We start from the raw sequence: 14049 nt of genomic DNA on the forward strand, positions 1-14049 counted from the left end.
TGAGTAGTGCTGGGGGGTTCACTCAGGAGCTGGGGGTTGAGCAAAGGTCAGGTGTAGCTCCGTGATTACCTGGCAGATCGGCAGTAATGAGACAAGTCTGAGGTTGAGCAGATTCGCCTGGCCGGTTGTGGACCTGTGTTCCATGCACAGTCCCCGGCCCTGAGGGGTTCACGGGCAGGTAGCAGCTGTGGGGCACGGAGCCATCTGCTCTCTCGAAGGTGCCGACTGGTGGTGCAAGTGAGAAACACCAAGGTAAAAGTGAACAAGGTGGTAACAGTCTACTATTGGAGGCAGCATTCCCCAAACCGTCTTTCTGGTCCAGGACAGGTGCCTGGCTGACTGCAGCTAACTGGGGGAATTCTGCATTGTTCCCTCTTGCCAGATCTCCTGTGCCTTCTGGTCGGGTTGCAGCTGCTGCAGAGACAGAGCATAGGGAAAGCTTATTTCTTCCTAGGAACATTGCTAGTACGTGCTGGGAGGAGGATTCCCCAAACAGGCAGTCAGGAATGGCAGCTTGGGATGTTGAATGGGGAGCTATAAATCAGCAAGCTGCTAATTAAGACCACAGGAGGCTGGTGAGTTACTAAAGACTTGTTTTATTCTTCTCAGAGCTTTGGACCATTAACAAGACCCCTGGGACCTACTCCCAAGCACGTGGCTCTCCGGTGACCCTATTTTGGGCATGTTCTCAGAGTTGAAGTTCCCTGTACCCTGGGGCCACGTGGCAGCCAAGGCCTGGGGACCCTTGGAGGGACATCCTGTGCTGTGTTTGCATGGCTGGCTAGACAATGCCAACACCTTTGACAAGCTCATTCCATTGCTCCCCAGAGGTAAGTGTGGCTCATCAGGATGGCTCTTATTGCGTGTCAGGGCTGCACATCTTATACTCTCTCCCTTTCAGGCTGCTATTATGTGGCAATGGATTTTTCTGGCCATGGTTTTTCATCCCACCGACCTGCCGGCTGCCCCTACCATTTCCTGGATTATGTGACTGATGTGCGCCGTGTGGCAGATGGTGGGTATTTGAAGGGACCCTTCAGGGGATGCTCGTGCAGAGGGAGCTATATTGCTCCTGCTCCTTACAACAAGCAGGCAGCATTTACTGCTAGGAAGGAATCAATTCCCCCTACTTATCCTGTTTGATGTTAGCCAGTGCTTTATGACTGAATAAGCGTCCTGCTTTCTCACTGTTTTGCTAGAGAAAGAGACAGTAAGCCCTGGGCAGCAAGTGTTTCTATACTAAAAAGAGCAATAGTGGTGAAGTGGTGGATGCAACTAAATAGTGTTGCCAGACTGACTTTTTGTAAGCAGCCAGTGACCTCTAACCAGTGCTAGGTGTAAGCTGGAGACTCTTCTGGTTCTCTCTGATGGCAGCTTGCTGCTTGCTTTAGTATCATACAAAGAAATCTGAAAGCCAGAGTGTCTTGTGCTCCTAATAACTCCTGATGTAACTGTCTGTATGCTGATCTCGCAGGAGGTTGTGGCACATGCAGTTTTGCATCCCTTATTCAGTACACAAAGAACCTCTAGAAGTTCTCTGATGCTCCAGAGGGTAAAACTCATCTTTCAGTGAGGTATATTTCAGATGGAGAGAACTGAAAAAGCTGTATTTTCCAATAAGCCTCTCAGAGTGCCCTAAAAATGGACTGAAGAGCCTGATGTGCTAAATGGTGTAGAGAATTTTCACATGGAATAATTGTACTTTCCTCAAAGCAGCAGACCTGGTTCTGTGTCCTCAGTTGTCTTGCAGAACACCCTGCAGCAGGATGCTCTGTCAAGGTCTCTCTCTTTCAGCAGATGCTGCCTGGTTAGGCTCCTCTGCTTCTTGCCAGTCTCATGTCTGGCAGTGAACGGGAATTTGCTGGAGTTTGTTTGACATACAGAGAGCTTGAGAGCTGCACAGCTTAACTACCAACAAAATGAAGTGGTGAATGCATTTTTTCTTTAAAATTGGCCTACTTAGCCACCTAGTTTATGGATTAAGAAGCAATTAAGCAGTGCAAAAGCCCTCCTGGGAGAAGGGGCCCATGTTGGTGGAGAAGCAGCAAGATGCTGCTACTCTGGTTTCTAATGCAGCACTATCTGTTTTTGTCTGTTGCCACTTAGCCTTGCAGTGGAGACGGTTCACCCTGATGGGTCACAGTATGGGTAAGTGGCTCTTGTCCTTGTAAGCTGTGAGATTCATGGAAATAGGAGTAGCTCATTAACTTACAAGACATGCCGCTAGGAGCTGGGTTAGAATATTTATTATATTGTGTCAAGTACCAGGTTTCTGCTTGAAAAGAAAAAAAATTCAAAAGATTCAAAAATCTGCGCCCTTGTCTGAAATGCCTCTGCTTTCAAGACCCTGTAGTACAAACAGTGGTAACTCTTGCTGTGGGCGTTCCCCCACCCCCAGGAAGGAACAGTGATGGGCAAAGAGAGGTGGTCTATGAAGGAGAATTCACAGCCTTCCTTCCTGGTCCCCACAAAGCCTGGGAACAGAGTTCCCATCTCGGTGGGCTATAAAGCTTGCTGAGGGGAACTGGACTCCAGGGTCCACCCCTTTGTGCTTGGAACATGATTTGGTTTTGCCACAATATGGGGTTTGCTCCCCAAGGCTGCTCTGGCCACAGCTCACAGGACCTGCACACCATACCCTTTTAACTAGTAACTCCTCCTTGGCCTTTGCTGCCTGAGAGGGAGGTGGGGATGGCACAGGATGGGGAATACAGCAAGCCAACAGCCCTGCTCTATGCCTGCAGCCTGCCTGCTGGGAGAGCTCTATCCTGTACTTTGGCTTGGTCCTGTGGTACAATGTGCATTTTTACTTCTCAGGCTGCTCCTGCTGTGGGGAAGGGAAATTTCTGTTACTAGGGGCTGTTCTGGGCATAACTGAGCATCCTTCTCTCCTTTGCAGGAGGAGCTGTGGCAGGAATGGTGAGTAAAGCATCATTTCTTCATGGGGTTTGTGATTTCTGCAGCTGCAACAACAAATGGGAGAGGAATGAAGAGACAGACAGTGTGGGACCTGGATCTTGGGAGGAGAGGCCCTTCCCAGACCCTCTCTTCCATCTAGCAGGATAAAGACATCACTCAGTGCTCAGCTTTTCTTTCTCCTATTGTTTCATCTCTCTTCAGTTCTGCTTCCTTTATCCTGAGATGGTGGACAAGCTGATCCTGCTGGAAAGTCTTGGCTTTCTGCTAGCTCCAGAGGTTAGATTTCATGTGTCCTTCCCTTCGCTTTTTTTAAATACAAAAATAGATGGTTTTTTTCTTTGCCTCATTTGTTCAGAGAAAGCACTGATGTGACCAGTTCCTGGCAGGTCACACAAGTCCCAGGCTCTTCCTTTTGGCAGGCACTGATCTGCTCCTTGTTGCACGGACTGAGGTCCCTACTTAGGGTGGCCCTTGAAGGACCCTTGGCAGTGCTCCATATGATGCAGTCCCTTAGCACCAAAATTGTCTGTCCCGTGCCTGTGTACAAAGGGAAGTGGAGCCTCTGTCCAGGCAGCCGCCAGCTGAGGTTTTCTTTTTGCCAGTGGCTTGTTGGGTGACCTAGGTGCAAGACTGGTGGATTTCTTTTTCTGTTCCTGGCAGGACATAAAGCTACATTCCCAACTTGCCATCATTGCTACCAGATGCTGGAGCTTTGGTTGGCAGAAGTGGGACAGAAGCCCTGGGTCAGAGATACCAAATTTTGGACAGTTGTCCTCAACTCAGAAGTGAGGTAGGAAGAGTTAGAAAAGGTTGTAAGGGTAAAAAGTAAGTAAGTTCATTACAGCAGTATCGATGTTCCCTTTTTTCCAGAAATGGGCATTTTTTAATAGGATATCCATAACTGGTACCAGTTCTGGGGGATGTTGAAGGGTGAAATTCCCTCTTCTACCAGCTGATAGGGGGTAAAATGATTCAGAAGAGAGGGGTTACTCCTCTCCCTCTCTGTTTCAGGACACTGAGGCATGGCTGAAATCTAAACGGAGGGTGATTGACAGGTTACTGAGTCTAGAGGCAAAGGAGCAAACTCCCAAAGCACGGAGCCCTGAAGCAGCATTGCAGAGGTGAGGCCCCATCTTTCCTCTTCATTTGCTGCCTGCCCTCACCTTGACAGTTATGGCTGAAAGAATGAGAAAGGGAAAGTGTCCCTGCACTTCCTCTTTCAAGTCCTCCTGTGGAATCTCAGGAAGACCTTTTGCTTCTGCTGCCAGAAGCTGCTGCTTCATCCCGCTCCTTTCTGAAGCAGCCTGAGAGCTTGCTGTCACCTTGTCATGTCATTTTTGTTTTGCTTCCTCCCTTTTCCAGCAGCACTATCTCTCTGCCGTGTCTCCCCCAGGCTCTTAGAAGCGAACAGCCATCTGACAGCAGAGGGTGGAGCAATCCTGCTGCAGCGAGGAGCAACTGAGACACCCGCTGGTAAGGGGCTGCGTGGTGCTGGGCCAGCGTTGGGTGTGGGAAGGGACTGGTGCCAGTAGCCATTGTCTTCTGCAGAGTACAGGATGCCCTAGCTACAATTTTACACAGCCTGAATGGGATCAATTAAGGCTGGAGGCAGAGCTCTCCATTCCCAGCAACTGGGGTTGGTGCTCGAGTCCTGGAACAGCTAAAGAAAATAAATAAAAAAAGAGGAGAAATCTGAATTAACACTGTTTCCCTATCTCAAAAAGTCTTGGACAGACCCCACAAGCGAGGAAAACCAGAACAACTCCTGCTCCTGTGAGACATGAAAACCTTCTGTTGTTTTTCTTTCCAGGGCTGGTATATAACAGAGACATGAGAGCCCGTATGGTGAGCATTGCTCTTCTTACTTCTGAGCCCTGAGCTTACAGAAAACTCAGAGATAGTGGAGGCCTGCTCAGTGAGCCCGGGCTCTGCCTTCACCCAGCCATTTACTTTCTGCTTCCCTAATTCCCACGTCTCCTTTAAATGCTGCTGTTAAAAGAGCCTGCACTTGATCATTGACTCAACTTACAGAGTCACTGGAAAATGTTACTGATTTTTTTTTTTTAGAAGTTCTGCCCCAGGGCCTCTGGCCACATTTTCCTGTTGTTATGACTCTTCAGGCAGCAGATGGATGGATGTTTTCTGTCAGTTCTTTGTCAGGTGACCCATATAAGGGGAAAAGAGTTGAGCAAAGTCTTTACATTTGATATTTTGATAGTTTTGTGCCACTTTTGAGCAAACAGGGCCTCCTCTACCTGTGCTACTGCCAGATATGGAAGCCAGGGTAGTGTACTGTCTCCTTTTTAGTAAAAGGATTTTTAAAGCTTTTCTCTGCTATGAGATCATTCCCGTATGTGCTGCATCCCAGCAGGCAGTGTTGTTGGCAGCCCTGGAATGCAGCTGGACAGAAAGAGCCTTTGCAGAGCCAACTACTCCTGTGCAGAGCTCTGGACACTTATCATGTCCCAGCATGGAAGCTTTGGGGCCACTGCTACTTCTACCTTCAGAGCCTCTAGAGCAGGAGGGCTTAGGGATACCCTCTGCCCTCAGCTGCTGTCCCTGACCTCTGCCACTTTCCCTCTCTTTGCACCTGCAGCAGAGTCGAGAGTCCCTCACAGTGGATCAGTGTGTGAAGCTCCTGCAGAAGATCCAGGACCGTGTTCTCATCATTGTGTGAGTGAGGCATAAGCCAAACCAGCTCTTGCTGCCTCCCTTGGTGGAAGAAATGAAGGCTAGGAAGGAGTCCTCCACTACCCGTCCCTCTACAGCAGTCACCCAGATCTTTGGCCAGTTAGCACAACAGTACAACCTCACATATGAGAAGTATTTTCCAGTTTCCCACCACTGCCCTGTGTTAGGCAGGCTCTTGGAACAGGCAGGAGACACTGGAACATCCTTCCAGCCTGGCACTCTACTTTCAGGCTGGGTCTCCCTGGTGCAAAGCTGGGAGGAAATGCTAGTCCTGTCCCATCTTCCCCACGCTCCTGGCTTCATGATCCCATTGACCCTACAGCAGGGGGCCATCCTGGCAAATATGTGACCCTCCACAGCATCACTCCAACTTTACTGTCCTCCTGAGCTGACTCTACCTCAGGGACAGCAACCCAGCTGTCCCTGAGGTAGAGTCCTTCTCCAGACCCCAGAACCTCTTGCCTGAGCAAACAGGTGAAACTACAGCAGCCTCCACCTCCTCCATCTGGTCCTGGAGCCCCTGGACTCCTTCAAGCTCTCCCCTGTGGTGCCCAGGGCAAGAAGCCCTGCTATTAAAAGATTGTCTAGAAAACAAGAGGAAGTGGTAGCAGAGAAATGAGAACAAGAGAAATGAGGTGCAGTTTTGGCTTCCCTGACCTGTTATAGTATCATAAGAGCTTAAGGATATTCCTTCTTGTCCAGAAATGTAACATCATGGTAAGGCCAAGTCCTCAAAGCCACAGAGAGTACATGCCTTTGAGCCTGGGATGTCACCTTGTCCCATCACCTGCAGCACAGTAGGAGACAGCATGATCTTTGCTCTGCAGGAGGTCTAATGCTGGCTTCTCCTGGGAAACTGCCTTCATACCTCTCCCTCCAAGCAGGGCACACCCTGTTTAAATCAGCAGTATGGAGGGGCAAAAAGGACAGTGGAGAGAGGTGAAAACTGTAAGGAAGGAAAGAGTTAAGGGAGGAAGACAGAACAGGGGCAGGGAATGATGTTCTCAGATCAGTTAGGGAGACAGCCCTGGGAGGACAATATTTAACCAGTCTCCACTCTGATACGACTAGGCAGTCACCCAAGGTTTTACACAGATAGTGTGATAGAAAATAACTGCTTAGCCAAGCTGTGCTCTGACTACCACCTATGACACTGTCACCTGGCTGCTTACAAGCAGCCTGGAAAGAACAGTTGGGTCTGTCACACACACCCCCCACCACTGTATTGGGGACACTGCTTCTGCCCAGGGCCTCAGCAAAGTCAAATGGGGGCACACTGCTGTACTGAGCCTTGCTGTTGCTTTTCAGATCACAAGATGGACTTTTGGTACCACACAAGTTACACAGCAGAAATCACTTTGTGAAAGCCATGCGGGAGGCATTTGAGTCTACCCTCAAAGAGGTGAGAGCAAACACCATCCTTGCATCTCTACTCTATGTGCCACTGATCTGGGAGCAGCAGCTGGGAAGCAGCTCACCTTGGTGGACACCCCCCAGTAGGTGACTTGTCCTGAAGGGCACAGCCCTCACGCTTCTTACCCCTCCTGCCGAAGTCCCAAGTTAGTACTGCCCTCTGGACCTAGATCTTCCCTGGTCCTCCCATTCCTGTCCTGCCTCCCTTGCCCCTGCCCCTTCCCATGAGTGTCACAGCAAGCAGTGTTTGTTTGCCTGAGGGACCACTTTCCCAGTCTACATCTTCTTGTGTCCCTTCTGTCCAGCACATCCAGCTAGTCGAGGTGCCTGGGAGTCATTTTGTGCACCTGAACGAGCCTGAGGTGGTGTCTGGGATCATCAGCAACTTCCTGACAGTTCAGAACACTAGAGCCAGACTCTAAGAAACCCCAGTGGCTGCAGCAGTCCAGGAGAACTGGGAGCTAAAAAGCAGGCTCCAGCAGAATTGTCACCATTCCTACCTCACATCCAACTCCTCCCATCATGATACTCTTTCCTGCGCTTAGCTCACTGCAGAGTGGAAGCATGTCTGCCAGGGGTTCTCTGAAGGAGAGCTGAGCAAAATATCTCAGTTGTCAAAGGGAAGAGGAATCCCTACTCTATTTCCAGCTCTCTGAGTACAGGGATGACAGCCCAAAGTGGCCTTCCCCTTGGCTTGTTCCAAACTTGCACCCTGAAGCAGTGCAGGAATACAGGCAGAGGCATCCTCTGTGACAGCAGCAGCGCCAGCTTTGACACTGCAAGAGAGGTGGCTCATCTTGCCTCCTCCCTGAGGATGGTGTGGCCAGGCTGCTCCCAGGATTAAACCTGATGAAAAACAAGTGAAGTTTTCTGCTTCTCCACTTACTTCCATAGGGGCCCGAGCTCAGAGGGCCTCAGTGTCTTTGTTCTACTCTGAGAGCTGGTGTTTTTTTGGAAGTCAGCTTAAATAAGAGCTCACCTGGGCACAGAAGCCCATTTTAATGAATGTCACTAATCTTCTGTCACTAATGGAAAAGTTGGCAGAGATGATTTCTGTCCTAAATAAAGATTAATCTCCTAATGTTAAGTCTGTCTTCTTGATTCAATAGGAGAGCGAACCTCCCTTCTCTTTTGGGATGCTCACCCAAGCAGCTAAAATATATCTTAGGAGGCAGCAATTTTTGCATACAGTCCACCTTAGATAAGGCATATTAATGATCTGCCTCCCAGCTACATTAATGCAAAAAGCCAACTAAAGCAGCAACACAAGCAATGCAAACTGTACTTGCAGCGGGCTTTCCAGGAAAAGGTAAATCCATTTTAAATCAGCTCTGTGGAATTTACCAGCACTTCCACCTTACATTCACGGTCACACCTGCATTGAGGCTGCAGGCAGTAAAATAAATGTGTTAAAGCCTGGGGCTGGGCAGGTTACTTCGATCACAGAGTGTGCTGGGGTGACCTATCACTAAGTCCAAAGCTGCACAGATGTTATATGTGCAGTACAAAAGCACTGATCCACACCTAGATGTGCCTGCTGCCACCTTTCCCTGCCTTCTGTGGGCTGGTGACAAGTTAAGTGGATACAGGCCTTAGAGAGTCTGGTTTCTCATTCCAAGGCCAGGCTGCTTGAAGTGGCACTTGTTCTTGCAACAGTGCCAGACAAACAGACATTTCCCATGGCCCAGATATGGCTGCAGAGCTCCACGCACAGCTGGATGACTGGGCAACTCAACACCTGGCTGAGAGGGAACTGCCAGGGAGTGAATCACTGAGGGAAGTGGTAGGGCACTTACCAAACCGCTGATCTTTCCTTGTGACAACAGGTCACAAGGATCTCTCCAGCTGGGCTTTTCCCAAAGTCACTTCCCTCCTCTCCTTATCCCCAGATAAAATGTGCAAAGGAGCACCAGCTTACAAGCCATGAGTTTTACTGCCAGCCCAGCACACAAGAACCTGTTCCCCACAGCAGACTAGGGTGAGAGAGAGAAGCATTCCCATGCTTTGAGAACATAGCAGCAGTTCATTTACAGTTCTTCAGCCATTCTCTGCCCCTGCAGAGGCTGTGCTAGGTCAATCCCAGTTCTCACCAAGCTTTAGGAGAGCCTGAGGTGGCAGGGAGATACAAGTTGTCACAGAATGTGCCTCAGCCCCCCTGACCTGAGCACCCTGGGAAGTGGTGCCACAGGGCCAAATAACAGCCAGGAGAGCAGGAGGATACTGGTGCAAGTAAAGAGAACTCCTCTCCAGCAGCAGTTGCTGGGATCTCCCGTTTCAGATCCAAGGGCAGAGACAACCCAAGTCTCAAGTCCTTGAAATCCTTTGGCAAATGGAGTCAGTAGGCATCTTCTCCCATCCTCTCCAGCACAGGCACCTGAGGAACAGCTCAGCATAACTTAGTACGGCCGAAACTTGCGCTGGGCTCGCATCAATGCAATCCTCTGCTTGTCCTCCTCGAATTTCTTCCTCAACTGGGCAATGTCTAAAACATGGAAAAAGAGAACAGGTCACACGGGAGCAGCAGATCTCCCTCTCCTGGGAGCTTCACTTCCACAAACCAGGAGGGGCTCAGTCCCAACAGCTGCAAACACACACTTCCCAGAGCGGGTCCTTTTACACTTGGGCTGAGTGCCAAGCCGGGGCTCTGGCCCTTCACCTCTGGCAGTGTTGCAGCTCCCTCTTGGGGAGGAAACTGGATATTTTCTCCCTTCAATCACTGTCTTCGTGCAGACTAAATAAACATCTTGGAATACCACGACCTGCACACTCTCCCACAAAATATTCCAGCAGCCCTTTCTAGGACAGGTGGTGGCAAGAGGCCTCTCAAGAGTTAGTGAGGCCAATCGCACCCATCCAGCCAGCTGTTCAGCAGCAGCTGGATGTAGCCTCCCCTTCAGCAGAAGGAAGAAGGATGTTCTTTGAGCCACAGTGTGAGACAAGGGACATGGGCAGGGGTAGGAGACTTGGACACTCACGCTCTCTCTTGGTCTCGCGATGCTGCCAGGCATAGAAGTTGAGCAGCTCTTTGCGGGCCCTTTTCTGTTTCTCCTTCTCCAGCACCCGCAGATTGGCAGCCTCTGTCCGGGGCAGGCCAGGCTTCCGGCCCTTTCGCGTTACCTTCACCCAGCCCTCCTCATCTGGAACACCCTCCTCCTTGGCCGCTTTGGCTTCTTCCTGTAAAGACAGGAGGGTAAGACAGCTCAGTGCATGCAGATGGGCTGCCAGCCAGCCTGATGCACACATCCCTCAGCCCTAGCTTAAACACATGCAAAGCTAGAGCTCCTGCTTTCACACAAGATTTAAAGGAAGGTGTGGCACCAGGGGTGTAGGTATTCAACTTGCAGTCACAACACTGCATGCCAACTAGGACTTTATTTGTGGATACCTGTTGTAAGGCCTGAGTGGAAGAGTCAGGTGTTGCAAACCAAACCAGGGCCTGACTGGCCACCAGGTACTGAGAGTAAAAGACCTCTGCCAAACACTGGGACCCTCTGCCTTTTCCACTGTGACTGGGGCACTGAGAAATCTCTCTTCCTTTCCTCTCCCCCAAACACACCACTTAGCTGGGTTCCCTCCCCAGCCTGGCCTCACCTCTGCCATCTTTTTGTCATAGTCTTGCATGTAGGCATCCACCTCAGCCTTAAGCTCCTTCGGATCCACGACAGAAGCCTCATAGCTGGCGATCCACTCTGGGACAGAGAGGGCACAAGTCAGCAGTAGCCGCTGTTAGAAGCAGGTCCCAGTGAGATGCCTTTGGGCAGCTCTAGAGTGAACTGCGACAGGGTAAGGACTCTGTTCCCATTTCTGTTCAGCTTCCCCCCTGCCACAGATCAACCGACTCGTGGCCGAGGGCACAGCCAACAAGCAATGGGCAGAGCTTGCAACTTTCCCTGGCAGAAGTGAACTAGCCCTACCCCAAGGAGTACAACACTCACGGCTGGGTTCCTGTCAAGGGGTTGTATCTGAAGTGCTGTCATCTTGACAAACAGCTGGTGCCTGTTAGTGAGTCTGGATTCCATTTTGAGGGCAAGATGCAGACAGTATCTCTGAATCTACATGATACTGAAAAGATATCGGGAAAACCCCCTCTTCCAAGCGACCCCATTCTCCCATACGGTCACCGGACTAGACTACAACGCCCAGTACAATAAGATTTGTACCCTGTGTACAATAACAGAAGCAGGACAACAAAACACTGAACATCTCCCAGCTTAGTACAAAATGGGACATGCAGGGTAGGATTCAGCAAGTAATGAGTATAGTTTTTTCCTAATATTAGCTAGTAGAAAGATAGCTAGGGCTGACGTACTGCTAATGCCGGTTTTCACAGGGTGGGTCTCTGTTGATATTAGCAAGGGACCTTCCTGTGACAGAGCCTTGGCTGCCTGGACACCCGCTGGTTTCCTGAACACCACATATGCTACTTGAAATCCCTAAAAGAAAAAGACACCCAGATCAGTCAGATACATTGAGGAAACTGCATGGAGTTGCAGTATAAATAACATTAAAAAGTAAAATAAAAATCAAACCACAAATTGCAGTGGGATAGGAAAAAAAAATAGCATAAACTTAAATATGTAATCATGCCACCCGATGCCCTGAAATGGCTGCCTTTATCTCATGTTCCAAACAGAACCATTCAGTGCTTGCCATCTTTTCCCCTTAAAGCACCAGTATTCCTCTGCCCCCCGAGCTTTACCGTTATAGTTTTGCGGTTGAAGAATTTGGACGTCGGCTTTTCTTTTTTCTCTCCTGGCCCTGGCTTGTCACAGATGTCCACAGACTGCACATGCCCGCAGCGGGAGAACAGCCTAGACAGAGAATCCTTGACACGGAGAGTAAGAGAGAACACGCGCTACAGCAAAGCAGGAGCGATGCCCCTCCCCGCCCTCTCACGCACAGACTGCAGCACACTTCGGGCGGCTCTGCCCGCAGATACCCCGCCTCACGCCGCCTCCTGTGCCCGCAGCTACTCTCGAGACGCGCCGGCTCCCGCGGCGAGGCCCTCGGCCTCCAGCCGCCCCCTCGCTCGGTGCGACCCCCAGCCCCACTCACCGGGCCGCAGTACGGGGGCACGTTGAGGACGAAGAGCGTGCGGCGAGGCGGGTGCGCCGTGTCGGCCCCTTCCCGCACCTGGTGCTCCTTCACCAACAAGCAATGGGGCGAACGCTGCCGCGCCCCGAACTTCACCGCCAGAGCTGCGAGGGACGCACCGGTTACAGACGCCGCTGTCGCCGCGGCCCCGCTCCGGTGGCCCCTCATCCGTGTACCCCGCCGGCCCCGCTCCCGGTGCCCCCGTTGCCCCAAGCACCCTCATCCATGTACCCTGACGCCCCCACTCCCGGTGCCCGCCGCTGCCCCGAGCTCCCTCACGCGTTTGTCCCGCCGGCCTCGCTCCCGGTGCCCGCCGCTGCCCCAAGCCCCCTCACCCATGTACCCTGACGGCCCCGCTCCCGGTGCCCGCCGCTGCCCCTCACCCCTCACCCGTGTAACCCGCCGGCGCCGCTCCCGCCACGCGCTCCGTGGAGGCCGCCATCTTCTCTCCGCGAGCTGCGGGCGCGGGGGCCGCCGGGACATGTAGTCTTCAGCCGCGGCGCCGTGCTGCTAATGGCGGCTGCGTGTTCCTCGGGCCGGGCAACGCCAGGCGAGCGCAGGGACTCGCCGCATTCCCGAGGGTCGGGTTCACCTTTCCGTAAAAACAGTGTAAAACGCAGGCACTTAAGCCTAGAGAGGCAAATAGATCTTAAAGATATGTAAAAACATTCAAAGACAATTGTTTTTTAAAGACTCTTGTTACTCAGGAAAATTTAAAAAAAATCACTGTTTACAGAGGAACTTGTATTTATGACTGAATGGAAGAGAGGACTACTCCAAAAATAAGATACTGAAGCAAGACTAATGCACGCAGTGACAAAACATGAAATGATGTGGAGAGTTGACCCAACCAAATATCCAAGGTAATGAACATTATCAGAAGGAATGGTACATGCAGAAGCCATGAAAAGATACCAAACTTGCACATTGTGGTATCACTTCAGAAGTCATCACATTTTTGAAAAAGGAAAAAAAGAAACACCATTACAAATTACCTACCACCTGTCCTGGCCAGTTGTTTAATTACTAAATTAATGCACATTAATTTAGTGCAGGCAATCAGTATTTCATATGCAAGTTTATAATCTCTATCAGCCCAGGGGAAGAAAAAACAATGAAAACCAAAACAAAACAAAAAAACCAACCAAAAATATAACCATGCTGCATGAGCGCAAATGTGGAGGATGTGAGGTCAGTGCTATGTAAGCAAATAAGATTAGCATGACAATTGCAGGAGAACCAGGAGAAACTGGAGAGCTGCAAGAGGAACTACCTGAAAAGGAGTAGGGAGAACTGATTACTCTTCTTTCAGTGCCCAACCAAAGAAGCCATACTGTGGTGTATTAAAAGACTAAGATTAACTTTAAAGAACTGACCAAGAACAGAAGAGCAATGTATACCAAGACATTGCTGTAAGACAAATCATGGAGTGGTGTTTAGAGAATCACTTACATCACCAATTTATAAAAAATAAAAATATACTGTCATATATCACAGAGCTGGAGAACGGAGCACTGGTTCTTCCAAGGAAGTATCTTAATGTCATCATAAACTCTCGCAGATAACCTAAACACAATGCACAATTTAACAGGAAGTTAAAGTGCATCTTGCTGTTTGGCTTTTTAAATGGACATGAATCTCTTAATTTTAAAAAATGCTTGAATCTCCCCATTCTCTCAGAAGGGACACGAGATGCACTCACAATACACGTCTTCACATTTCCACAGCTTTCTGTCTGGTTGATAATGAAAGCACCCTACCTTATCTAGAACAGGTACCCTGTTTCACAGCTGTTATTTTATAAAATTACTTTTTAAATTACTAGGCTGTCAATAACAAATGCTCTTTTTTATTGTGACAAGAGAACTGGAATTAGATGGACACAAACGGCCCCCACTTAGTAGTAAGAGTCAACTGCTAATTTCTATGATC

The 14049-nt window shown here is 50.0% G+C and overlaps 2 protein-coding genes across 6 annotated transcripts in view; one reads left to right on the top strand and one right to left on the bottom strand.

Annotated features, from left to right (window-relative positions):
• The window catches only part of SERHL2 (serine hydrolase like 2), an 8971-nt gene extending 861 nt beyond the window's left edge, over positions 1–8110 (top strand). For 2 of the 4 annotated variants that reach the window (XM_064656715.1, XM_064656717.1), the window contains exons 2-12: positions 610–830; positions 902–1015; positions 2107–2148; positions 2900–2919; positions 3121–3195; positions 3931–4040; positions 4313–4392; positions 4730–4764; positions 5516–5592; positions 6919–7012; positions 7329–8110. In XM_064656715.1, coding sequence (XP_064512785.1) covers positions 683–830; positions 902–1015; positions 2107–2148; positions 2900–2919; positions 3121–3195; positions 3931–4040; positions 4313–4392; positions 4730–4764; positions 5516–5592; positions 6919–7012; positions 7329–7445 — 912 coding nt within the window. In that variant the 5' untranslated portion in view covers positions 610–682 and the 3' untranslated portion in view covers positions 7446–8110. Of the gene's footprint in view, positions 1–144; positions 253–609; positions 831–901; positions 1016–2106; positions 2149–2899; positions 2920–3120; positions 3196–3930; positions 4041–4312; positions 4393–4729; positions 4765–5515; positions 5593–6918; positions 7013–7328 lie in introns of those variants that run through there. The other 2 variants (XM_064656716.1, XM_064656718.1) reach the window with 2 other exon arrangements.
• Positions 8111–8937: 827 nt separating this feature from the next.
• On the bottom strand, positions 8938–12615 carry RRP7A (ribosomal RNA processing 7 homolog A). Of its 2 annotated transcripts, XM_064656723.1 has the most exons (7): positions 12508–12615; positions 12079–12221; positions 11723–11848; positions 11333–11456; positions 10615–10712; positions 9999–10197; positions 8938–9505 (listed from the first exon to the last, which is right to left on the bottom strand). In XM_064656723.1, exons 1-7 carry the CDS (start codon positions 12557–12559, stop codon positions 9420–9422), a joined length of 828 nt encoding a protein of 275 aa, XP_064512793.1. In that variant the 5' UTR covers positions 12560–12615; the 3' UTR covers positions 8938–9419. The 2 variants fall into 2 exon arrangements, with proteins under 2 accessions (XP_064512793.1, XP_064512794.1); XM_064656724.1 differs by lacking the exon at positions 12079–12221.
• Positions 12616–14049: the final 1434 nt, after the last annotated feature.

The sequence above is a fragment of the Pseudopipra pipra genome, chromosome 5 (genome assembly GCF_036250125.1).
Source record: "Pseudopipra pipra isolate bDixPip1 chromosome 5, bDixPip1.hap1, whole genome shotgun sequence".
Classification (NCBI taxonomy): Eukaryota; Metazoa; Chordata; class Aves; order Passeriformes; family Pipridae; genus Pseudopipra; species Pseudopipra pipra.

Excerpts from the sequence above, each read along its gene's own strand:
- RRP7A (XM_064656723.1), bottom strand. The coding sequence starts at position 12,559 with ATGGCGGCCTCCACGGAGCGCGTGGCGGGAGCGGCGCCGGCGGGTTAC. Across the intron at positions 10,713-11,332 it reads TGTGAAAACCGGCATTAGCA|AGTGGATCGCCAGCTATGAG; the intron begins GTACGTCAGCCC and ends TCTCTGTCCCAG. Across the intron at positions 10,198-10,614 it reads ATGACAAAAAGATGGCAGAG|GAAGAAGCCAAAGCGGCCAA; the intron begins GTGAGGCCAGGC and ends CTGTCTTTACAG.